This window comes from Eumetopias jubatus, unplaced genomic scaffold (genome assembly GCF_037043125.1).
Source record: "Eumetopias jubatus isolate StellerSeaLion01/CBP00866 unplaced genomic scaffold, mEumJub1_p1.0 scaffold_11, whole genome shotgun sequence".
In the NCBI taxonomy this organism is placed as follows: Eukaryota; Metazoa; Chordata; class Mammalia; order Carnivora; family Otariidae; genus Eumetopias; species Eumetopias jubatus.
In genome coordinates this window covers 74923318-74950792 of record NW_028274817.1, presented here as the reverse complement: position 1 = coordinate 74950792, position 27475 = coordinate 74923318, and the positions used below count along the sequence as shown (strand labels likewise).

At 37.8% G+C, this 27475-nt stretch overlaps 1 protein-coding gene across 1 annotated transcript in view; it reads left to right on the top strand.

The window, feature by feature from the left end:
- The first annotated feature begins 3035 nt into the window (after window positions 1-3035).
- Window positions 3036-27475, top strand: part of ZC3H12B (zinc finger CCCH-type containing 12B) — a 78729-nt gene continuing 54289 nt past the window's right edge. Inside the window, exon 1 of the mRNA XM_028126565.1 lies at window positions 3036-3643. Coding sequence (XP_027982366.1) covers window positions 3036-3643 — 608 coding nt within the window. The remainder of the gene's footprint in view (window positions 3644-27475) is intronic.

The window sequence follows — 27475 nt, the reverse complement described above, 5'->3', positions numbered from 1 at the left end:
AAATTTTCTCCCTACTTACCATCCTTTTTGGGCAAAAGTAACTATCTTCCTTTATCCATTCTCCATGCTTTCATTTATCACTCCTTACCACTAATATTAGGCATGAGGTGTCGACTAAGGCACAGTGTCATATTAATGTTTAAATATTTATAATTTAGAAAACTCTTCCCTGCCAGCAAATTGCTACTCTTTCCTTTAAGGCTCAACTGATACCTTCTTATTTTTTTAAACATTTAATCACTTGTCACAGTTTTAATCATAAATTATATATATATTTTTATTATTATCTCTCTCCACTCCCCACAATCACCACTATAAGAACATTGAGATCAGGATCTATGTCTGTTTTTATGTCCCCAGCTCCTAACATGTTTCCTGGCACATAGTCAGCACTAAGTAAATGGTAAATGTTAATTAATTAATTTATTGGTCAGAAAATTACTCCAAATATTATATCCTTCTTGAATTCATTCCTAATCCCTATAATCACCACCCTTATCCTTCACCCCACTGACAGAATTTAACATTCCCTCTTTTGTATGTGAATGGAAATTTTCAAGTAACCTGAAGGACCAACCATACATCCATGTTTGCCTGGGACATACCTAACTTTTATGCCTAATGATCTGACATAATTATTAGTAACCACGTTCTTTTTATTCTCATAAGTGTCTCAGCTAGGACAATATTAGATGGCCACCTCTATAGAATTGTGTTTTAACACTTACCAGAGCCACTTCTAGCCAATCTTTATCAGTTTGTGAGTTCTTTGAGGACAGGATCAATTCTGGTTTCTCTTTCTAGACCCAGGGCTTATTTCAGTGTCTGGTACTCAATGACTAGTCTTTCAAATGAAAAGCATTTCTGCCATCTTTGCCTCAAGAAGTTTATATTGTTCAACAAAACAAACCTACAAGAAACACATGACACCTACACATACACAGGTTTTAGGACAGACTGTCAATATTTTTCTTAAAATCTTCTTTCTTAAGGCTTTGAAAGGTAAATCCAAGTTTATGTTTGCTAAGTCATTTATTTCTCTTCTGCTTTAGTTATTGAGTAGGAAACTTTCATAATAAAAACTAGTAATTACAAAGAATATTTCCTATGTTGTGGGTTTTTTCCTGACCTTAAATTTGCTAGTGTATATTGAACATGTACTGTATGTAACATGTAATGTATTGTATACATGAACATGGTAAAGGTGCTCACATCAATGTTAATTTGGACAGAATAAAATATAAGAGAATAGAGAAGAAAAATAATATTCAATGATCCATTAGCTAGGAAGAGTCAAACTTGTCTTCTACAGGTACCTCTCATTTGCCAATAAAATATACAGCTAGTCTTATAAACAGTTGTTTTTAAGTGACTTTTTTTTAAAGTGACTTTTGAGCTTTGAATAAATGCAAGGGGAAAATCTCAATGTCCTATGTGCACTAGAAATTATTTTGAAGAGAATAAAATGTAAGTCAGATAGTAAATGAACTTATAAAAGAAATAAACTTCAAAATGCAGTAAAAGATTAATAGAGAAGTGAAAGTAAAATGGATGTCTATGTATTGGCTAATTCATTAAGGGAAAATTTTGAAGTCACAAGTGGTAGTATAATCATTATGGAAGTCATATGCTACTGGGATATCAGTTCTGAGATGTCAATTCTTTATGCATATAATGTTTCCAAATGTGACTTTCCTAAAGCACATATACAGTTATCCATATTATTCTTAGATAAAGCTATTGGTGACTTTTCTTCTTGTTTGTATAAATATTACTAAAGGGTAACTGGAAAACACTAGCACACTGGTCACATAGATAATCTGGTTTTAGATTAATGAACATTGCTGCTATCTGAAGAGCTTGTCAGTGCTCAAAGGTCTACAGCCTTTGCCTTGCTGTTAGATTTCTTTAAAAAAATCTTTTGATGGTGTCTGTTGCATCCTTTACATAATTGAGAATTTACTGTGTTCTGTTCACTTTTCTAAGCACTTTCCTTACTCATCTTACGTAATCCTTACCTTGTGAGTTAAGTATCAATATTCTCATTTTATATATGAGGAAACCAAGGCTCAGGCTGAGAAAAAAACACTTTAGTCAAGTTAGAACTCAAACCTGCAGGGACAGATGCAGTAGGTGAGAGGAGGAGTTCAGAAATAAAATTGTCCTTAATTCTCTTTTGTAATTAATATTCTTTTAAAAATGTTTTGGTTTATTTTGCAAGTTGACTTAATTTTCTCCTCTTTCTTTACAATACAATAAATACAATTACAATAAATAAAAAGGCTGCAGATACAATTCATAAGTGTACACAGACACTTTTTTAAAAAATCTAGAGCATGCCTATCTACTTGTCACCTTATACCTTACTTCAGTTGCTTGAAAGCTATTTTAATTGTTTTCTATTCTACCCAGTAGATAGAGCCCCTGATATTTTGCAATGAATAGTGTTGGAGATGTTATGCTGTTCAGGAGTGGAACTCAGTTTTAGCAAGAAGGGTTTGGTGTGAGATTTGGGAAAACTTACCTGGCAGAAAGGAAAAGAGAAAATCCTTTCAAGGATGTATATATGCTTGACCCTTGTTGAAATGCCATGTTTTTCTTTCTCAAAGTTGTTATGATTAGCAGTTAACTATAGTTTGACTTATTTTGTGAGGGGGGAGGGGGGATTACAACATTATTGCCACCACTGAAATTTTTATGACTAGAATTATTAAAGAATTGGAGTCTTTCTTTTTTTATTGTAAGATGAGTCCAATCATTTGAAGCACAAAATTTAAATGTCATACAGCCTGTAGTTTCTTACAAAGAAACCTTTACATTCAGAAATGCTTTTCTAGAATTTTACTAAACATGATTGCGGTATGTTTGTTTATTTGTAGGGACTGATAACATCTGAACATACCAAACCAAACAGGCAAACTCTTGCACCATCATTACCACCACATTTTACCACAAAAGAATGTAACTGTATGTGGATTCCAAGCAGGCTAAAAAGAAAAAGAGCTGATTAGACCTCAGACTGCCCACTGAACGGGATGACGGCCACGGCTGCAGTGGAGACACCAAAAATGGAGAAGAATGCCTCCAAGGAAGAGAAACAACAGTCTAAGCAAGACAGCATGGAGCAGAGCAATGCTGAGTCTGAAGAGTGGATAAACTCTGAAAGTGACCCTGAACAGATGAGCCTTAAGAGCAGCAACAATGACAATAGCTACCAACCTGGGGATGCTCAGCTGAAAAAAAAAGAAATTCCCTCTAAGCCACACCGTCAGCTCTATAGATCACCCTGCTTAGATCATCCAAGCTTCTCCCAGAGCAGCATTCTGCAAGAGGGGAAGCTTGACTTAGAAAAGGAATACCAAGCCAAGATGGATTTTGCTCTAAAGCTGGGCTATGCAGAGGCACAGATTCAATCAGTATTGAACAAGCTGGGCCCAGAATCACTTATTAATGATGTATTGGCAGAGCTCGTCAGACTTGGGAACAAAGGTGATTCGGAAGGGCAGGTCAGCTTGAGTCTGTTAGTGCCTCGGGGTCCCAGCTCCAGAGAGATCGCAAGCCCTGAACTGTCTCTTGAAGATGAAATAGACAGCAGTGAAAATTTGAGGCCAGTTGTCATAGATGGAAGTAATGTGGCAATGAGGTAAGTGTAGCATATTTTTGCTCATTAAAAAAAAAAAAAACTTCCCTGAGCTCATAAAAATCATCTTCCTTTGCTAAACGCTACAAGAGGCCCCTGGTTGTTGTCTATGGTTTGTGCTCTTGTAGGTGGAGAGAGGCTAAAATGATCCTGCCTTGGCCCTTTCTCTCTTCCTTGAAATTGTTGGCAATTTGTTTTCAGGTACCCTGAAAGCAGATTAGACATCAGCGATACTTCAGTAGAGACATAATCATTCAACTTTTGTTCCTCTTGGGGTCCCTTCTCCCACCTCTACTTGCCTGGACCAATCATCCTGAGAATGCTTTTATAACATCACTTGGGGGCTTACTTGGGAACTTGCAGTAACTCCCAATTGCCATTCTACCAAATTTGGATCCTTTTGCCTGGCTTTGTGATCTGACCTTTCTCTCCTCCCATTTGGTTTTATTTTTCACACCTACCGCATTTATATCAGTCATTTTAATAACCTCCATGTAAATTATGCTGATTTTTATCCCCACTGCTTGTGTTCACGTCATTCTCCAACCTAGGAGTGACCTCCTCATCTTCATACCTGTCAAGATGTACTGTCTCCATAAATACCATCGTGATTTTTCTAATCCCAATGATTATTTCTGAGTTACAGTACCTATGGTAGGTTGAATAATAATGCCCTAAAGATGTTCACATCCTAATCTCTGGAATCTGTGAATATGTTATCTTACATGGTAAAAGGGACTTTGTAGGTTTAAGTTAAGGATTTGAGATAGGTGAAATTATCTTGGTTTATCAAGATGGACTCACTATAATCACAGAGGTCCTTATAAGAGGGAAGTAGGCAGCAGGATAAGAATGAGTAGTAGGAGATGTGATGACAGAAACAAGAGGTTGTGTGATGTAAGAAGAAAGCCATTAGCCAAAGAATGTGGGAAGGCTCTGAAACTGAAAATGGCAAGGAAACAGATTCTCTCCTGAAGCCTGCAGAAACAACACAGTCTTGTCAGCACATTGATTTTAGAATTCTGACCTCCTGAACTAAAAATAAATAAGTTGGTGTTATTTTAAGACACTAAATGTGTGGTGATTTGCTATAGAACAATAGTAAATACATAACCAAGAGTGCCTTCATACTTTATTCCATACATTTTCATATAATTTTTTAAATTTCATGTCAGAAATCTTTAGGAATCCCTTCTTCCATTTCTTTTTTTTTTTCAAAAACAAAAGTAAACTATTGAGATTTCATCAAAATAAAAACCTTAAATTTCTAAAATGAGTTGTCATTCAGTTTGGCTTAAAAATTCCAAATGTTTGGGGCACCTGGTTCGCTCAGTTAAACATCCGACTCTTGGTTTTGGCTCAGGTCATGAAATCAGGGTTGTGAGATCAAGCCCCGCATCAGGCTCTGCACTCAGCAAGGAGTGTGATTGAGATTCTCACCCTCTGTTCCCCTCCCCTTGCTCTCTCTCTCAAATAAGTAAAGAAATCTTCTTTAAAAAATTCCCAATGAAAGGCCACCTGGGTGGCTCAGTTGGTTAAGCGACTGCCTTCGGCTCAGGTCATGATCCCAGAATCCTGGGATCGAGCCCCGCATCGGGCTCAGTCAGAAGCCTGCTTCTCCCTTTCCCACTCCCCCTGCTTGTGTTTCCTCTCACGTTGTCTCTCTCTCTCTCTGTCAATTAAATAAATAAATAAAATCTTTAAAAAAATTCCCAATGATCAGGAGCCTGTTTCCTACTGAGTTTGATGTTTGATGAACTCGCTGGAATCTTAGACTGTACACAATCAGAACAAAAGTAAGAAGCCTTGGACTAGCAAGTTTTTCATTTGATTATCCCATTGTTCTGGAGGGCAGGGACCTTGTTTTATGCCCCCCTCCTTTCCAGCAGCCCTCATTTTGTTTCCTAAGATGAAGAGTCTCTTATGGTTTGTCTCCCTCTCTGGTTTCATCTTGTTTCATTTTTTCCTCTCTTCCCCTATGATCCTCTGCTTTCTTTCTTAAATTCCACATATCAGGAGAAGGAGGCAAGATGTCAGAGGAGTAGGGGACCCCATTTCAACTAATCCCCTGAATTTAGTTCGATATCTATCAAACCATTTTGAACACCCATGAAATCAGCCTGAGATGTAAGAATATATGTCTGGATTTCTACAAGCAGAAAAACTACTGCTTTTTGCAAGGTAGGGTGTGTATAGTCATGAATCTGTAGGGAGATATTGGAAGTAAACAGAAGAGGGGGGAACCTCCATAAGCTGACTCCTGGAAAGTGATATAACACCAGAGTGCAAAATCAGAACCCTTAAAAATCTGCTCTAGTGAGAGACATCTCTCTCTCTCAAAGGGGCTCTGGAAATGAAAAAGGCAGAATTCTAGGTAGGGCATGGCACTGTGGTCTCAGGATCTGAGAAGTCACAGAGGGAACGGGGGTGCCTAAACCAGTAGAGTCCCTGAGCAGTGGAACCAGAAAGCAGGTTATGGTCAGTGAGCCCAGGAAGGGTTTCTCAGCTTGGATCACCATAAACTGTGAGCTGGGCTGGTCAATAATCACTCTTTTCCTGAGCAGCCTGAAAAAGTCTGGAACCTGCGCCCACCCATGCAAAAGCTGGCAGGGCAATAGCAGCCCAGAAAGGATATTAGAGTAGCACCCAGACATGGTCCAGGAGCTTCAGGTGTGTGCATGAGACCCCATGGCTACTCATGGTTTTAGACTCAAAAAGGTCAGTGGCATTCCCTGGCCCTTGGGACTACCTCTGAGAGAGTTGAAGTGGGCACACACTGTGGGAGGCTGCAGTTTTCAACACATACAGAAGTGGAGACTGTTTGTCCTGGAGGGTTTATTAAAGAGGGCAGACTGCGATCTTTCTGCTCTGGGCCAGAGGTGGGTGCAGCCATTTTTGCTTTGATCCTCCGAAGAGATGTGGAAAGCCTCCAGGGAAAAAAAAGCCACACAGAGGACCAGTTTGCACTGAGCCCATCTCCCTGACAGGGGGTGGGACAACTCTGCCCAGGCAGGGATACCTGAGAAACACTGTAGCAGGCCCTTACCCTAGAAGACAGTCTGGAAGAACAGGTGGACAACAAGCCTATGGATCCTATAAGACTGTAAAATTTCAATGCATGGGGAAAATAGTATATTGAGCTCCAGGTGTTGTCTCATGACTCATTTATTATTCAGGTAAAATTCTCCTTTTCTTTTTTTTTTCTTTTTCTTATGCTTTTTCTTTTTTTCTTTTTACTTTTTCTCATTTCAACTAGATGCTTATTATACCAACTTATATTTCATAGTCATTTTTTAACTTGTATTTTTTCACACTTATCTTTTTTATAGATATATGCTTCATTTTACTCCTTTTTTCACTCTATTCAATTTTATCTTATATATTTTACTTTTTTAAGATTTTATTTATTTGTCAGAGACAGACAGAGAGTGGCAGGCAGAGGGAGAAGAAGGCTCCCTGCTGAGCAAGGAGCCCAATTCAGGACTTGATCCCAGGACCCTGGGATCATGACCAGAGCCAAAGGCAGATGCTTAACCAACTGAACCACCCAGGCGTCCCGTAAGTTTTACTTTTGTTGCAATTTTGGGATGCAGTGTCTTCTAACACACAGGCCAAAATTCACCCAGGAACAAGTGGAACACCCTGCTTAGTCCACACTGAAAAATTATAATCTCTCTTACCCTCCCCACCTTTTTAAAAAATTTTATTCTTGTGTTTCATTTTGGCTTTGTTTTTCTGTGGTGGCTTCCAACTACTCAGGATGTTGCTAGGGTGCAACTTGCTTGGGACGTGGTTGATATTTTGGAATCTGTTCATTCGCCCACCCATTTCTTTCTGGACAGAATAACAAGAAGGACGAACTGACACAAAAAAGAACCAGAGAGGGTGTTCTCTGCCACAGAGATTATCGATATGGATATAAGCAAAATTCAGAGATAGAATTCAGGATAGCAATCATAAAGTCAATAGCTAGGCTTGAAAAAAGTATTAGTAACAATATAAGGGCAGAAATGAGACTAATCAGGATGAACTTTAAAATGCTATGAATGAGATGCAGTCTAAACTGGATACTCTAACAGCCAGGGTAAATGAGAGAGAGGGCTAGAAAGTATATTTGAGTAAATCATAGCTGAGAACTTCACTCATATGGAGAAAGAAACAAGCATTCATGTCCAAGAGGTAGAGAGATCCCTCCCAAAATCAATAAAAATAGGTCATCTCCCCGACATATAATAGATAAGCTTGAGAATCATACAACCAAAGAAACTATCTTGAGAGTAACTAGGGAAACAAGCTTCCTTACATATCAAGGGAGGAACATGAGAATAACATCAGACCTATCCACAGAAACGTGGCAAGCCAGAAAGGGCTAGCAAGACATATTCTGGGTACTAAATGAGAAAACATACAGACAAGAATACTTCATTCAGCAAGGCTGTCATTCAGCAAGACAAGAATACTTTATCCTGCAAGGCTGTATTCAGAGAGATAAAGAGATTCCAGGATAGGGAGAAACTAAAAGAATATGTGACCACCAAGCAAGACCGTCAAGAAGTATTAAGGGGGATTTTGTAAGTGAAGAGAGACCCCAAGAGTAATATAGACCAGAAAGAAACAGAGCCAATCTACAGAAACGGGGAATTTACAGGTAATACAATGACACTAAATTCATATCTTTCAATAGTTACTCTGAATGTAAATGGGCTGAATGCTCCCATAAAAAGACACAGGGTTTCAGATTGGATAAAAAAGGAGGATTCATCCATATACTATCTACAAGAGACTCATTTTGAACCTAAAGGCACCTCCAGGTTGAAAGTGAAGGGATGGAGAAAAATTTACCATGCCAAAGGACCTCAAAAGAAAGCTGGGGTAGCAGTCCTCCTATCAGACAAATTAGATTTTATTTATTTATTTTTATTTTATTATGTTATGTTAATCACCATACATTTATTTTTTCTTTAAATTTTTATTGTTATGTTAATCACCATACATTACATCATTAGTTTTTGATGTAGTGTTCCATGATTCATTGTTTGTGCATAACACCCAGTGCTCCACGCAGACTGTGCCCTCTTTAATACCCATCACCAGGCTAACACATCCCCCTAACGCCCTCCCCTCTAGAACCCTCAGTTTGTTTTTCAGAGTCCATCGTCTCTCATGGTCCATCTCCCCCTCCAATTACTCCCCTTCATTCTTCCCCTCTGGCTATCTTCTTCTTCTTCTTTTTTTTTTCTTAACATATATTGCAATATTTGTTTCAGAGGTACAGATCTGTGATTCAACAGTCTTGCACTATTCATAGCGCTCACATAGCACATACCCTCCCCAATGTCTATCACCGAGCCACCCCATCCCTCCCACCCCCCCACCACTCTAGCAACCCTCAGTTTGTTTCCTAAGATTAAGAATTCCTCATATCAGTGAGGTCATATGATACATGTCTTTCTCTGATTGACTTATTTCACTCAGCATAACACCCTCCAGTTCCATCCACGTCATTGCAAATGGCAAGATCTCATTCCTTTTGATGGCTGCATAATATTCCATTGTGTATATATACCACTTCTTCCTTATCCATTCATCTGTCGATAGACATCTTGACCCTTTCCACAGTTTGGCTATTGTGGACATTGCTGCTATAAACATTGGGGTGCACGTACCCCTTCGGATCCCTACATTTGTATCGTTGTGGTAAATACCCAGTAGTGCAATTGCTGGATCATATGGTAGCTCTATTTTCAACTTTTTGAGGAACCTCCATACTGTTTTCCAGAGTGGTACACCAGCTTGCATTCCCACCAACAGTGTAGGAGGGTTCCCCTTTCTCTGCATCCCTGCCAACATCTGTCATTCCCTGACTTGTTAATTTTAACCATTCTGACTGGTGTGAGGTGGTATCTCATTGAGGTTTTGATTTGGATTTCCCTGATGCCGAGCGATGTTGAGCACTTTTTCATGTGTCTGTTGGCCAGAGCAATCTACACATTCAATGCAATCCCCATCAAAATACCATCCACTTTTTTCAAAGAAATGGAACAAATAATCCTAAAATTTGTATGGAAGCAGAAGAGATCCCGAATAGCCAAAGGAATGTTGAAAAAGAAAAGCAAAGCTGGCGGCATCACAATTCCAGACTTCCAGCTCTGTTACAAAGCTGTCATCATCAAGACAGTATGGTACTGGCGCAAAAACAGACACATAGATCAATGGAACAGAATAGAGAGCCCAGAAATGGACCCTCAACTCTATGGTCAACTAATCTTTGACAAAGCAGGAAAGAATGTCCAATGGAAAAAAGACACTCTCTTCAACAAATGGTGTTGGGAAAATTGGACAGCCACATGCAGAAGAATGAAACTGGACCATTTCCTTACACCACACACACAAATAGACTCCAAATGGTTGAAAGACCTAAATGTGAGACAGGAGCCCATCAACATCCTAAAGGAGAACACAGGCAGCAACCTCTTAGACCTCAGCCGCAGCAACTTCTTCCTAGAAACATTGCCAAAGGCAAGGGAAGCCAGGGCAAAAATGAACTATTGGGATTTCATCAAGATAAAAAGCTTTTGCACAGCAAAAGAAACAGTCCACAAAACCAAAAGACAACCGACAGAATGGGAGAAAATATTTGCAAATGACATATCAGATAAAGGTCTAGTATCCAAAATCTATAAAGAACTTATCAAACTCAACGTCCAAAGAACAAATAATCCAATCAAGAAATGGGCAGAAGCCATGAACAGACATTTTTCCAATCACCATACATTTACACCAAGGACTGTAGTAAGAGATGAAGAAGGACACTATATCATACTTAAAGAGTCTGTCCGACAAGAAGATCTAACAATTGTAAATATCTATGCTCCCAACATGGGAGCTGCCAATTATATAAACCAATTAATAACTAAAATAAAGAAACATATTGGGGCGCCTGGATGGCTCAGTTGTTAAGCGTCTGCCTTCGGCTCAGGTCATGATCCCAGAGTCCTGGGATCGAGTCCCGCATCAGGCTCCCTGCTCAGCGGGGAGCCTGCTTCTCCCTCTGCCTGTCTCTCTCTGTCTCTTCTGAATAAATAAATAAAATCTTTAAAAAAATAAAATAAAATAAAATGAAACATATTGATAAGTGGGGGGAGATGGCAGAGGAGTAGGGGACCCTATTCCACCCGGTCCCCAGAATTGAGCTGGTTATCTACCAGACCACTCTGAACACCCACAAAATCAGGCTGAGATGTAAGAACATAGATCTGGATTTCTATAAACAGAATATCGCAGGCGGTTGGTTTTGAGGTACAAAGTGGGGAGCCGTGATTCCGTGGGCAGATCAGAGGATAAACAGAAGGGGGAGGGAGCCAGCCAAGGGGATCCTACACCCCCGGTGAGTGATAGCCTCCCGCACTGGGGACAGGGCGCAGACTCGCAGACCGGTAGCAGCAGGGAAAGGACTTTAGGGCAGCCCCCCGCATGGAAACATGGAGTGGTGGGGCTCTGTGTGCAAACTGGGTGCCGCTAGAGGTTTGAGAAGCACAAAGGATGGAGACGTTCCCTGACCTGGAGGCGAGGACTGGGAGTGCTGCTGAGGGGCACACAATCGAGGACTGCAGTTTTTAGCAGCACAGAGAGAAACGGAGATAGAGTAGCTTGGAGAGCTCACTGAAAAACAGACTGTGATCTCTCTGCTCTGAGACAGAGGGTTGGAAATGGTCTCTTCTGCTGTGACTCGTGGAAGAGACACTGAAAGCCACCAGGGAAAGCTGCCAGAGAACAAAAGCCCCAAAAAACCAGTTTTCACTGAGCCCATCCACCACTACAAGGGTCAGGGCATCTCTGCCAAAACAGGGTTGCCTAAGTAACAGCACGGTAGGATCCTCCTCCAGAAGAAAGCCTGGGAAAACTAGATACCACAAATCCTAAGGTCCCTAGAAAACAGAAGCCTCTTGCTTGGGTTGTGTGGGTTGTCATTAATTTGGACTCTATACATTCCCTTAACCACCCTTCAACAGAATGACTAAGAGAAGGAACCCCCAAAACAAGAAAGACTCAGGATTATGATATCTGCCACAGATTTACAAATGGATTCAGATATGACCAAGATGTCAGAGATGGAAATCAGGTTAGCAATTGTGAAGACAATAGCTAGATTGGAGAAATCAATTAATGGCAACATAGAGTCTTTAAGGGCAGAAATGAAAGCTGAATTGGCAGAACCTAAAAATGCTATCAATGAGATCCAATCTAATCTAGATAACCTAAGAGCTAGGGTAAGTGAGGCAGAAGAACGAATTAGTGACCTAGAAGACCAATTAATAGATAAAAAGGGAAAAGAGGAGGCCAGGAAAAACAACTCAGAATCCATGAAAATAGAATCAGAGAAATAACTGACACCATGAAACGTTCCAGTGTCAGAATTCTGGAATCCGAGAGGTGTGGAGAGAGAGAGGACTAGAAGATATATTTGAGAACATTGTAGTTGAGAACTTCTCTAATCTGAGGAATGAAACAAATATTTATGTCCTCTAGGCAGAGAGGGCCCCTCCTGAGATTAAAGAAAACAGGCCAACACCCTGGCATGTAATAGGAAAACTCGCAAATCTTAGAACCAAGGAAAACATCTTAAGGGCAGTTAGGGGGAAGAGATTCCTTGTGTACAGAGGGAGGAACATCAGAATAACGTCAGACTTATCCACAGAGACCTGGCCAGCCAGAAAGGCCTGGCAAGACATATTCAGGGTGATAAACGAGAAGAACATGCAGCCAAGAATACTTTATCCAGCAAGGCTGTCATTTAGAATGGATGGAGAGATGCAGAGCTTCCAAGGCCGGCAAAAACTGAAAGAATATGTGACCACTAAGCCGGCCCTGCAAGAAATATTAAGGGGGTTCTATAAAAGGAGAAAGACACCAAGAGTCATATACAACAGAAATTTCCAGGGACAATCTATAAAAACAATGTCTTCAGAGGCAACATGATGACAATAAATTCATGTCTTTCAATAATCACTCTCAATGTGAATGGACTAAATGCTCCAATAAAACGGCACAATGTTGCGGATTGAATAAAAAGACAGGACCCATCCATATGCTGTCTACAAGAGACTCATTTTGAACCTAAAAATGCATCCAGACTGAAAGTGAAGGGATGGAGATCCATCTTACACGTCAAAAGACCTCAAAAGAAAGCTGGGGTAGCAATTCTTATATCAGACAAATTAGATTTTAAACTAAAGACTGTAGTTAGAGACACAAAAGGACACTATATCATTCTTAAAGGGTCTATCCAACAAGAAGATCTAACAATTATAAATATCTACATCCCCAAAATGGAAGCACCCATCTACATAAGCCAACTGTTCACCAAAATAAAGAGTCATATGGATAACAATCCGTTAATTGTAGGAGAACTCAATACTCCACTCTCAGCAATAGACAGATCATCTAAGCAGAAAATCAACAAAGAAACAAGCTTTGAATGATACACTGGACAAGATGGACCTCATAGATTATACAGAACATTCCACCCTAAAATAACAGAATACTCATTCTTCTCAAGCAGACACTATTCTCCAGAATAGACCACATACTGGGTCACAAATCAGGTCTCAACCGATACCAAAAGACTGAGATTATTCCCTGCGTGTTCTCAGACCATAATGCTTTAAAACTGGAGCTCAATCACAAGAAAAAAATTGGAAGATATTCAAACATTTGGAAGCTAAAGAACATTCTGCTCAAGAATGTTTGAGTCAACCATGAAATCAAAGAAGAACTTAAACAATTCATTGAAAGCAATGAGAACGAAAACACATTGGTCCAAAACCTATAGGATACTGCAAAGGCCTTCCTAAGGGGAAAATACATAGCTATCCAAGCCTCACTCAAAAAAATAGAAAAATCCTGAATTCACCATCTAACTCTACACCTTAAAAACAGGGAAAAGGAACAAACGATGCTAAGCCACACATTAGAAGAGAAATAATTAAGATTAGAGCAGAGATCAATGAATTAGAAACCAGAAACACAGTAGATCAGATCAACGAAACTAGATGTTGGTTCTTTGAAAGAATTAGTAAGATCGATAAGCCACTGGCCAGACTTATGCAAAAGAAAAGAGAAAGGACCCAAATTAATAAAATTATGAATGAAAGGGGAGAGATCACGACTAACACCAAGGAAATAGAAACAATTATTAGAAAGTATCAAATTAAAAAAAAAAAGAAATTATTATCAACAAGTATATGCCAATATGCTGACCAACCTGGATGAAATGGATGCCTTCCTGGAAACCTGTAAATTTCCAAGACTGAAACAGGAAGAAACTGACAACCTGACTAGGCCAATAACCAGTAACGAGATTTAAGCAGTTATCAAAAACCTCCCAAAAAACGAGTCTAGGGCCTGATGGATTCTCTGGGGAATTTTACCAAACATTCAAAGAAGTAATAATACCTATTCTACTGAAGCTGTTTCTAAAAATAAAAACAGAAGGAAAGCTTCCAGACTCATTCTATGAAGCCAGCATTACCTTAATCCCCAAACAAGGCAAAGACCCCATCAAGAAGGAGAATTTCTGACCAATATCCCTGATGAATATGGATTTCAAAATCCTCAAAAAAATCCTAGCTAATAGGATACAACAATACATTAAAAAGATCATGTACCACGACCAAATGGGATTTATCCCCAGGGTGCAAGTGTGGTTCAACATTCGCAAATCAATCAGTGTGATAGAACACATTAATAAGAGGAGAAAGAAGAACCATATGGTCCTCTCAAATGATGCAGAAAAAGCATTTGACAAAATACAACATCCTTTCCTGATTAAAACTCTTCAGAGTATAGGGATAGAGGGAACATTCCTCAAGTTCATAAAATCCATCTATGACAAACCCACAGTGAATATCATCCTCAATGGGGAAAAGCTGAGAGCCTTTCCCTTAAGATCAGGAACACATCAAGGATGCCCACTCTTGCCACTATTGTTCAACATAGTACTAGAAGTCCTAGCAACAGCAATCAGACAACAAAATAAATAAAAGTATTCAAACTGGCAAAGAAGAAGTCAAACTCTCTCTTTTCACAGAAGACATAATACTTTATGTGGAAAACCCAACAGACTCCACCCCCAAATTACTAGAACTCATACAGCAATTCAGTAATGGGGCAGGGTACAAAATCAATGCACAGAAATCAGTTGCTTTCTTATACACTAACAACGCAACTGTAGAAAGAGAAATTAGAGAAATGATTCCATTTACAATAGCATCAAAAACCATAAGATACCTCGGAATAAACCTAACCAAAGAGGTAAAAAAATCTATACTCTGGGAACTACAGAACACTCATGAAAGAAATTGAAGAAGACACAAAAAGATGGAAAAACATTCCATGCTCATGGATCGGAAGAATAAACATTGTTAAAATGTCTATGCTATCCAGAGAAATCTATACCTTCAATGCCATCCCAATCAAAATTCCAATGACATTTTTCAAAGTGCTGGAACAAACAATCTTAAAATTTGTATGGAATCAGAAAAGACCCCAAATCATCAAGGAAATGTTGAAAAAGAAAGACAAAGCTGGGGGCATCATGTTACCCGATTTCAAGCTATATTACAAAGTTGTGATCACCAAGGCAGCATGGTACTGGCACAGAAACAGTCATATAGACCAATGGAACACAGTAGGGAACCCAGATATGGACCCTCAACTCTGTGGTCAAGTAATCTTCTACAAAGCAGAAAAAAATATGCAATGGAAAAAAGACAGTCTCTTCAATAAATGGTGATGGAAAAATTGGACTACCACATGCAGAAGAATGAAACTCAAACATTTTCTAACACCATACACAAAGATAAACTCAAAATGGATGAAAGACCTCAATGTGAGACAGGAATCCATCAAAATCCTAGAGGAGAACATAGGCAGTAACCACTTTGACCACAGCTACTTCTTTCAAGGTTCATCTCCAAAGGTTAGTGAAACAAAAGTAAAAATGAACTTTTGGGACTTCACCAAGATAATAAGCTTCTGCACAACAAAGGAAACAGTCAGGAAAACAAAGAGGCAACCCACAGAATGGGAGAAGATATTTGCAAATGACACTACAGATAAAGGGCTGGTATCCAAGATCTATAAAGAACTTCTCAAACTCAACACCCAAAAAACAAATCATCAAGTCAAAAAATGGGCAGAAGACATGAGCAGACACTTCTCCAAGGAAGACATACAAATGGTAACAGACAGATGAAAACATGTTCATCATCATTAGCCGTCAAGGAAATTCAAATCAAAACCATACTGAGATATCACCTTACACCAGTTAGAACGGCAAAAATTGAGAAGGCAAGAAACAACAAATGTTGGAGAGGTTGTGGAGAAAGGGGAACACTCTTACACTGTTGGTGGGAATGCAAGTAGGTACAGCCTCTTTGGAAAACAGTGTGGAGGTTCCTCAAAAAATTAAAGATAAAGCTACCCTATGACCCAGCAATTGCACTCCTCAGTATTTACCTCAAAGACACAGATGTAGTGAAAAGAAGGGCCATATGCACCCCCAATGTTCATAGCAGCAATGTCCACAATGGCCAAACTGTAGAAAGAGTTGAGATGCTCTTCAACAGATGAATGGATAAAGAAGATGTTGTCCATATATACAATGGAATATTACTCAGCCATCAGAAAGGATGAATACCCAACTTTTGCATCAACATGAATGGGACTGGGGGAGATTATGCTAAGTGAAATAAGTCAAGCAGAGAAAGTCAATTATCATATGGTTTCACTTATTTGTGGAACATAAGGTATAGCATAGAGGACATTAGAATAAAGAAAGGAAAAATGAAGCATTGGGGGGAATGTGTACGGGAGATGAACCGTGAGAGACTGTGGACTCCAAGAAACAAACTGAGGGTTTTAGAGAGTTGGGAGGCATGGATGGGTGAGCCCAGTATTGGTATTAAGGAGGGCACATATTGCATGGAGCCCTGGGTGTTATACGAAAACAATGAATCGTGGATCACCACTTCAAAAACTAATGATGTATTGTATTGTGACTAAAATAACATAATAAAATAAAATTTTATAAAAGATAACATATTGATAATAATACATTAATATTAGGAGACTTCAACCCTCCACTCACAGGATTGGACAGATCATCTAATCAGAAGTTAACAAAGAAACAAGAACTTTGAATGACACATTGAACCAGATGGACTTTGTAGATATATACAGAACTTTCCATCCTAAAACGACAAAATACTCATTCTTCTCGACTGCACATGGATCTTTCTCCAGAATAGATCACATTCTCATCACAAATCAAGTATCAATCAATACCAAAAGATTGAGATTATTCCCTGCATATTTTTAGACCACAATGCTTTGAAACTGTTTCTCAACCACAAGAAGAAATTTGGAAGGAATTCAAACACTTGGAGGTTCAAGAGTATCCTGCTAAACAATGAATGGGTCCACCAGGAAATTAGAGAACTTAAACAATTCATACAAACCAATGAAAATGAAATCACATTGTCCCAAAACCTATGGGATATTGCAAAGGTGGTCCTAAGAGGGAAGCACATAGCTATCCACGCCGCTCTCAAAAAATTAGAAAAATCCCAAATACACAAGCTAACCTTACACGTAAAAGACCAGGAAAAAGAACAGCAACTAAAGCTTAAACAAAGCAGGAGAAGAGGAATAATAAAGATTAGAGCAAAAATCAATGAAATAGAAACTAGAAGAACAGTAGAACAGATCAATGAAACTAGAAGCTGGATCTTTGAAAGAATTAATAAGATATATAAACCTCTGGCCAGACTTATCCAAAAGAAAAGAGAAAGGACCCAAATTAATAAAATCACAAATGAAAGGGGAGAGATCACAACCAATACCAAGGAAATAGAGACGATTGTTAGAATTTATTACCAGCAGCTATATGCCAACACACTAGGCAATCTGGAAGAAATGGACGCATTCCTGGAAACTTATAAACTACCAGGACTAAAACAGGAAGAAACAGACAATCTGAACAGACCAATAACCAACAAGGAAACTGAAGCAGTAATGAAAAACCTCCCAAAAAACAAGAGTCCAGGGCCAGATGGCTTCCCGGGGGAATTCTACCAAACACTTAAAGAAGAAATAATAACCTATTATACTGAAGCTGTTTCAAAAAGTAGAAATGGAAGGAAAACACCCAAACTCATTCTGTGACCCCAGCATTACCTTGATGCCAAAACCAGAGAAACACATCATCAAAATGGAGAATTACAGACCAATATCCCTGATGAACATGGATGCCAAAATACTCAACAAGATCCTAGCCAATAGGATCCAACAGTACATTGAAAGGATTATTCACCAAGGCCAGGTGGGATTTATTCCTGGGATGCAGGGGTGGTTCGACATTGCAAATAAATCAGCGTGATAGATCACATTAACAAAAGAAAAGACCAAAACCATATGATGCTCTCAATTGATGCAGAGAATGCATTTGACAAAATACAGCATTCTTTCCTGATTAAAATGCTTCAAAGTATAGGGATAGCGGTAACATACCTCAGTATCATAAAAGCCATCTATAAAAAGACCACAGTGAACCTCATCTCAATGGGAAAAAGCTGAGAAATTTTCCCTTAAGGTCAGGAACACAACAGTGATGCCCACTCTCACCACTATTGTTCCCAGCCTCAGCAATCAGACAACAAAAAGAAATAAAAGGCATTCAAATTGGCAAAGAAGAATTCAAACTCTCTCTTCACAGATGACATTGTACTTTATGTGGAAAACCCAAAGACTCCACCCCAAAATTGCTAGAACTCATACAGCAATTCAGCAACGTGGCAGGATACAAAATCAATGCACAGAAGTCAGTTGCATTTCTATGCATTAACAATGTAACTGAAGAAAAAGAAATTAAGGAATTGACTCCATTTATAATAGCACCAAAAACCATAAGATACCTCGGAATAAACCTAACCAAAGAGGTAAAGGATCTATACTCTATAAACTACAGAACACTTATGAAAGAAATTGAGGAAGACACAAAGAAATGGAAAAATACTCTATGCTCATGGATTGGAAGAATAAACATTGTTAAAATGTCTATGTTATCCAGAGCAATCTACACTTTAAATGCAATCCCTATCAAAATACCATCCTCATTTTTCACAGAGCTGGAACAAATAAACCTAAAACTTGTATGAAACCAGAAAAGACCCAGAATCTCACAGGGCAATTGAAAAAGAAGAACCAAAGCTGGGGCCATCACAATGCCTGACTTCAACCTATATTACAAAGCTGTGATCATCAAGACAGAATGGTATTCGCACAAATACAGACACATAGATCAATGGAACAGACTAGACAACCCAGAAATGGACCCTCAACTCTATGATCAACTAATCTTTGACAAAGAAGGAAAGAATATTCAATGGAAAAAAACCAAAGTCTCTTCAATAAATGGTGCTGGGAAAATTGGACAGCCACATGTAGAAGAATGAAATTGGACCATCCTCTTACACCAATCACAAAGATACACTCAAAATGATGAAAGACCTAAATGGAGGACAGAAATCCATCAAAATCCTAGAGGAGAACACAGGCAGCAACTTCTTCGACCTTAAGCACAGCAACTTCTTGCTAGATATGTCTCCAAAGGCAAGGGAAACAAAAGCAAAAATGAACTATTGGGACTTCATCAAGATAAAAAGCTTCTGCACAGCAAAGGAAACAGTCGACAAACTAAGAGAAAACCCATGGAATGGGAGAAGATATTTACAAATGAAATATCAGATAAAGGGCTGGTATCCAGAATCTATAAAGAACTTCTCAAACTCAACACCCAAAAAACAAATAATCCAGTCAAGAAATGGGCAGAAGACATGAACAGACACTTCTCCAAAGAAGACATACAGATGGCCAACTGACATGAAAAAATGCACATCACTAGCCATCAGGGAAATACAAATCAAAACTATAGTGAAATACTACCTTACACCAGTTAGAATGGCAAAAATTAACAAAGCCGGGAACAACAAATGTTTGAGAGGTTTTGGAGAAAGGGGAACACTCTTACACTGTTTGTGGGAATGCAAGCTGGTACAGTCACTCTGGAAGACAGTATGGATGTTCCTCAAGAAGTTAAAAATAGAGTTACCCCACAACCCAGCAATTGCACTACTGGGGATTTACCCCAAAGATACAGATGTAGTGAAAAGAAGGGGCACATGCATCCCAATGTTCATAGCAGTAATGTCCACAATAGCCATATTGTGGAAGGAGCCAAGATGTACTTCAAGAGATGAATAGATAAAGAAGATGTGGTTCATATATACAATTGAATATTACTCAGCCATCAAGAAAGATGAATACCTACCATTTGTATTGACATGGATGGAATTGGAGCAGATTACGCAAAGTGAAATAAGTCAAGCAAAGAAAGACAATTATCATATGGTTTCACTCATACATGGAACATAAGCAATAGCTTGGAGGACCATAGGGGAAGGGAGGAAAAACAGAATGGGATAAATCAGGGAGGGAGACAAACCACGAGGGACTCTGGACTCTGGGAAACAAACTAAAGGTACAGAAGGGAGGGGGTGGGGGATGGGGTACCCAGGTGATGGGTACTAATGAAGGCACATGTTGTGATGAGCACTGCATGTTATATGCAACTAATGAATTGTTGAACACTACATCAAAAACTAACGATGTACTGTATGTTGGCTAATTGAACAAAATAATAAGAAAAATCTTCTCAGGTGATTCTGATAAATTCCTGGCATAAAAAAAATAAAAGAATTCCACATATCAGTGAGATCATATGATAGTTGTCTTTTTCTGTTTGACTTATTTCGCTTAGCATAATACCCTCTGGTTCCATCCACATCGTTGCAAATGGCAAGATTTGATTTGTTGATGGCTACCTAATATTCCCTTGTACATATATATCACATCTTCTTTATCCATTTTCTTGAGGTCATTTGCTATAGCTAGTAATGTAGCAAAGTGAGAACTTGAACTTACATCTTCTGGTTTCAAGTGAATGAAATGAAACCAACATTTATAAATATCTGTTCTTTTTTTCAAGTTTTTATTTAAATTCCAGTTAGTTAATATACAGTGTAATGTTAGTTTCAGGTGTAGAATTTAGTGATTCATCACTTATAACAACCAGTGCTCATCACTATAAGTGCTAGGCACTTTTGCATACATGATTTACTTCTCACTAAAAACCCTACAAGAACAGACTAATTAGGCTCATTTTTGCAGGTGAGGAGACTCAGGTTCAGAGAGGTTGAGAAACTGCCCAAGGTTATGCCAGTAATAAATGACAATGCTTGCATTGAAATCTGAATCTGACTCCAATGCTTCTTTGACAATATAATGCAATAGTATGTGGCTATTAGTGTTATTAAGAATAAATTAATTATGTACTGTATGGTGACTAACATAGAAATTTTTTAAAAAAAGAATATTTGAGGTGCGCCTGGATGGCTCATTTCGTTGTCTGACTTCAGCTCAGGTCATGATCTCAGGGTCCTGTGATCAAGCCTTGCCTCAGGCTCCCTGGTCAGTGGGGAGTCTGCTTGTCCCTCAGCCCCTCCCCCAGCTCATGCTCTCTCTCTCTGTCACTCTCTCTCTCAAATAAATAAATACAATCTTTAAAAAACAAAAAGAATACTTGACATGCTTCCTGGCAGCAGAGAATACATTTAAGATTTCCTTTTCCAAACCTTTAAATCATGACTGCATAGTCACAAGTTTGGTAAAGCATGTGAGCCCTCTCCCCTTTTTTACTTAGAGAAAACTAGAAGCATAGTAACAGGAACGTTAAATGGCCTGTACATAATATGAAAGTAATCAGAATGATACAGTGGGCCAGTGAAAAGCTGTGTGATTTCTATGTTCAAAGGGCCAATGGTAACTCTGCTCTTCTCCTAATAGGCATAAACTGGAGTAATTTCTGAGGGGAAGAGGTATGGGATCTGCCAAACTCAACCTTTGCCAAACTAGATCCTCCAAAACACCTTAGATTAGACCAATTTCCCAAAGCCTATATTTCTTTAAGTGTTTTTTGTTTTGAATGTAGGGATGATAAGAACCCAGGACTTCCTTGAGGACTTTGACTTCATGGTGATATAAGACCTTCCTTATTTTTGGACTTCTGCTCAAGGATTGGTGGTTATAAAAGACACTGTAGTATGGTTACTTTGCTTTGTAAGGAATACTGAAGAGATTAATTACCAAGGTAATTAGTTTCAACATATCTAGTCTATGCCAGTAGCATACTGTCATACTGATGAGAAAATGAACTTTTGTTTTTTGTAGGAGTTGCTTTGCTAAATTAAAGATGCCTCACACAATTTAAATAAAGCAAAAAGAAAAGCAGTACTAAACCTTATTTTTAGGAGCATATTAAAATAGTACATAGTGAACCACATGATTTTCTAAAATTACCAGCTGTGTCCTTGTTAGCATCTCTTTCCTTTTCTGACAGGTTAGTTACTGATGAGTCTCATTTATCCTGCAATCACATTTCACATAGTCAAAGTTCAGTGCCATAGTCTGCTTATGAATTTGTTAGTGCTGATAATCTAAATTTGTCTTGTTTTCCCCATTGGTTAACTGTAACTTTATCATTAGATTAGAACTTCTTAGACAAACTACATATTAACATCTATTGTTCCTTAGCATGTTATATGAGCCTGCCTTGAAATCATGATGCTTTGTCATCTACAACATTTGCTTAACATTTGCAGTAGTGGTGTACCTGTGATTCACATACTGATATAAGCTAAGATCCTAAAGATATGTTCATTGTAAGAGAGCTGCCTCCTTGGGGATGAAAAATCCATTTCAGAGGAATTAAGGCTTTCAAATGTAAATGCCATCATATTCTTTAAGTCTGAGTGAAACCCAAATATTTAAACCCTAAAAAAAGGGCAAAGGATTATGCCAGTGACCGATCTGCTAGGCAGAATTTGGCTTGGAACCTGGATCATAATATGTATCTAAGCTAGTTTACAGAACAAAGTGAGATATTCTGTCACCAAGACACTTGGTAACTTGCAGGTCTAGGCTTTTAGATTACATTTTATATTTTTAAGATTTTATTTATTTATTCATAAGAGACAGAGAGAGAGGGAGGCAGAGGGAAAAACAGGCTCCCAGGGAGCCTGATGCAGGACTCGATCCCAGGACCCTGAGATCATGACCTGAGCCAAAGGCAGACACTTAAACAACTGAGCTACCCAGGTGCCCCAGATTACATTTTAGATCGGATTTTAGATCCTAATGTTTTAAATTGCAAAATAATATTTTGTGGGTTGGGACTAAAGCAGGTCATCTTGCAAGAATCACTTTATTTTCCAGTATTTTTTTTCATTTATGCATTCCTCAAATATTTATTGGCACTAAACTTTGTATACTGGGCCCTTATGTAGGACTTTACTTCCACCTTCATCAGTGTTGAAAGTGAATTCTGATTCCTATTGGGCATATGGTATGCTTAATGGAATGGGCCAATGGCATAATTTTAATATACTTTCAATGGAATACTATAGGCATTTTACATTTTTTTAACATGATAATTTTCAGTATGTTCAAAATTTATATCAGAATACAGAGGTATCAAAATATTAACAGTGTTTGTCTCTAAGAGGTAGTAAAACAGATCCCACAAGGATTTTTCTTTATATTTTATTTATTTTCCACATTTTATAATATAAATATATATTACTCTTATAATGATGAAAGATGTTTTATTAAAGAATAATTGACAATACAATACAATATTGTATTAGTTGCAGGCGTACAACATAGTGATTTGTTACTTATATACATTACAAAATGGTCACCACAATAAGCCTACTTGCCAGCTATCATCCTACAAAGTCATTACAATATTATAGGCTATATTCCCTATGGTATACATTACATTCTCATGTCTTATTTATTTTATAACTGGAATATTGTACCTCTTAATCCCTTTCACTTATTTTGTCCGTCCCCTACCCACCCACCCCTCTAGAAACCAACAGTTTGTTCTTTCAGTTTCTATTTTGTTTTATTTGTTCATTTGTTATGTTTTTTTATATTTTACATATCAGTGAATTCATATGGCATTTATCTTCCTCTGTCTTATTTCACTTAGCATAATACCTTCTAGTTTCATACATGTTGTCACAAATAGCAAGATTTAACTATTTTTTATGACTGAGTAATATTCCTGTATCCCTCCCCCCACACTGTGTGTGTGTGTGTGTGTGTGTGTGTGTGTGTGTGTATCACATCTTTATCCATTCATCTATTGATGGACATTTAGGTTGCTTCCATGTCTTGCCTGTTGCAAATAATGCTGCAATGAACATAGGGGTACATATGTCTTTTTGATTAGTAATTTTCATTTTCTTTGGGTAAGTACCCAGATATAGAAAAACTGGATTGTGTGGTATTTCTAATTTTAATTTTTTGAGGAACCTCCATACTGTTATCCATAGTAGCTGCCTCAATTTACATTTCCACCAACAGTGCACAAGCATTCTTTTTTTTTTCACATCTTTGTCAATACTTGCTATTTCTTGTCATTTAGACACTAGCCATTCTAAATAGTGTGCAGTGATATCTCATTGTGGTTTTGATTTACATATCCTTTATGACTAGTGATGATGAGCATCTTTTCATGTGTCTGTTAGTCATCTGGATATCTTTGAAAAAATGTCTATTCAGGTCTCTTACCCATTTTTAATAAAACTATTTGTTGTTTTTTTAGCACTGAGTTCTATGAGTTTTTTAAATATATTTTGGAAATTAACCACTTACCAGATATATCATTTGCTAATATCTTCTTCCATTCAGTAGGTTAACTTTTTGTTTTGTTTTGTTGACAGTTTCCTCTGCTGTGGAACAGTTTTTTCAGTTTGATGTAGTCCAAATTATTTTGTTTTTGTTTCTCTTACCTGAGAAGACAGCTCCAGAACAATATACCTAAAGCCTATCGAGTTTACTGCCTATGTTTTTTTTAAAGAGTTTAATAGATTCAGGTCTGACATTTAGATCATTAATTTTTATTTTATTTTATCTTATTTTATTTTAATTCCGTTATAGTTAACATACACTGTTATATTAGTTTCAAGTGTACAATATAGTAATTCAACAATTGCATACATCAACCAGTGCTCATTGACAAGTTCACTCTATAATCCCCATCACCTATTTCACCCATCCTTCCACCCACTTTCCCTCTGGTAATCATCTGTTTGTTCTCTAGTTAAGAGTCTGTTCCTTGGTTTCTCTCTTTCTCTCTCTCTTTTTCCATTACTCATTTGTTTTGCTTCTTAAATTTCACATATAAGTGAAATCATACGATATTTGTCTTTCTCTCACTGACTTATTTCCCTTTGCACTATACTCGTTAGCTCTATCCATGTAGTTGGAAATGGCAAGATTTCATTCTTTCTTAGGGCTGAATAATATTTCATTGTTTACATATGCCACATATACTTTATCCACTGATCTATTGATAAACACTTGAGTTGCTGCCATAATTTGGCTATTGTAAATCATGTTAAAATAAACATTGGGGTGCATGTATCCTTTTGAATTAGTGTTTTTTGTATATTGGGGGTAAATATCCAGCGGGGCAATTACTACATCATAGGGTAGTTTTACTTTAAACTTTTTGAGGAACCTCTGTACTGTTTTCCAGAGTGGCTGCACCAGTGTGCATTCCCACCAACAGTGCAAGAGAGTTCCTTTTTCTCCACATCCTCACCAACACTTGGTGTTCCATATGTTTTTCATTTTAGCCATTCTGAGAGGTGAGAGGTGATATCTCATTGTAATTATGATTTGCATTTCCCTGATGATGAGTGATACTCACCATCTTTTCATGTGTCTGTTGGCCATCTGTATGTCTTCTTTGGGGAAATACCTTCTGTCCATTTTTAAATTCAATTATTCATTGATTAATTCAGAAGTTTTTATCTTGATGAAGTCCCAATAGTTTATTTTTGCTTTTGTTTCCCTTTCTTCAGGAAACATATCTAGTAACAGTTTGCTAAGGCTGATGTCAAAGAGGTTACTGCCTGTGTTCTACTCTAGGATTTTGATGGTTTCCTGACTCACGTTTAGATCTTTCATCCACTTTGAATTTATTTTTGTGTATGGTGTAAAAAAGTGGCCCAGTTTCATTCTTTCGCATGTTGCCATCCAGTTTTCCCAGCACCATGTGTTGAAGAGACTGTCTTTTCTCCAGTGGATATTCTTCCTACTTTGTCAAAGATTATTTGACCTTATAGTTGTATGTCCATTTCTGGGTTCTCTATTCTGTTTCATTGATCTATGTATCTATTTTTGTCTCAGTAGGATACATTCTTGATCACTACAGCTTTGTAATACAACTTGAAGTCCAGAAATGTGATGTGTCCAACTTTGCTTATCTTTATCAAGATTTCTTTTGTGCTTCCATACAAATTTTAGGATTGTTCATTCTAGCTTTGTGAAAAGTGATGGTGGTATTTTGAGAAGGATCACATTAAACTTGTAGATTACTTTTGGTAGTATAGATATTTTCACAATATTTGTTCTTCCAATCTATGAGCATGGAGTGTTTTCCCATTTCTTTGTGTCCTGTTCAATTTATTTCATCAGCATTTTATAGTTTTAAGAGTACAGGCATTTTATTTAGTTAAGTTTATTCCTAGGTAACTTATGGTTTTGAGTGCAAATGTCAATGTGGTTTATTCCTTGAATTCTCTTTCTGCTGCTTCATTATTGGTGTATAAAAATGCAACAAATTTCTGTACATTGATTTTGTATCCTGTAACTTCACTGAATTCATGTATCAGGTCTAGCAAATTTTTGGTGGAGTCTTTTGGGGTTTCTACATAGGATATCATGTCATCTGCAGATACTGAAAACTGTATTTCTTCCTTGCCCATTTGGGTGCCTTTATTTCTATCTGTTGCCTGATTGCTGAGGCTAGGAGTTCCAGGACTATATTAAATAACAGTAGTGAGAGTGGACATCCCTGTCTTTTTCCTGACCATAGAGGAAAACCTCTCAGTTTTTCCCCACTGAAGATGACATTAGCTGTGACTTTCTGGTATATGGCCTTTTTATGCTGATGCATGTTCCCTCTATCTCTACTCTGTTGAAGGTTATTATCAGGAATGGATGTTGTACTTCATCAAATGCTTTTTTAGCATCCTGTGAAAGGATCATATGGCTCTTATACTTTCTTTTATTAATATGGTGTATCACATTGATTGATTTGCAAATATTGAACCATCCCTGCAACCCAGGAATAAATTCTACCTGATCGTGTGAATAATTCTTTTAATATATGGTTAGATTCAATTTGCTAGTATCTTGCTGAGAATGTTTGCATCCATGTTCATCAGGAATATTGACACAATTCTCCATTTTAGTGGGGTCTTTGTTCTTGGAAGCAGGGTAATATTAGCTTCATAGAATGAATTTGGAAGATTTCCTTCCATTTCTACTTTTTTGAATAGTTTGAGAAGTATAGATGTTAACTCTTCTTTAAATGTTAGGTAGAATTCCCCTGGGAAGCCATCTGGACCTGGACTTTTGTGTGTTGGAAGATTTTTAATTACTGATTCAATTTCTTTGCTGATTATTAGTTTGTTCAAATCTTCTATTTCTTCTTGTTTCAGTTTTGGTAATTTATATATTTCTAGGAATTTATCCATTTCTTCCAGATTCTCCAATAGGTTGGCATATGGTTTTTCATAATATTCTCTTATAATTAATTTCTGCACCCTTGATTCTTATTTCTCTTCTCTCATTTGT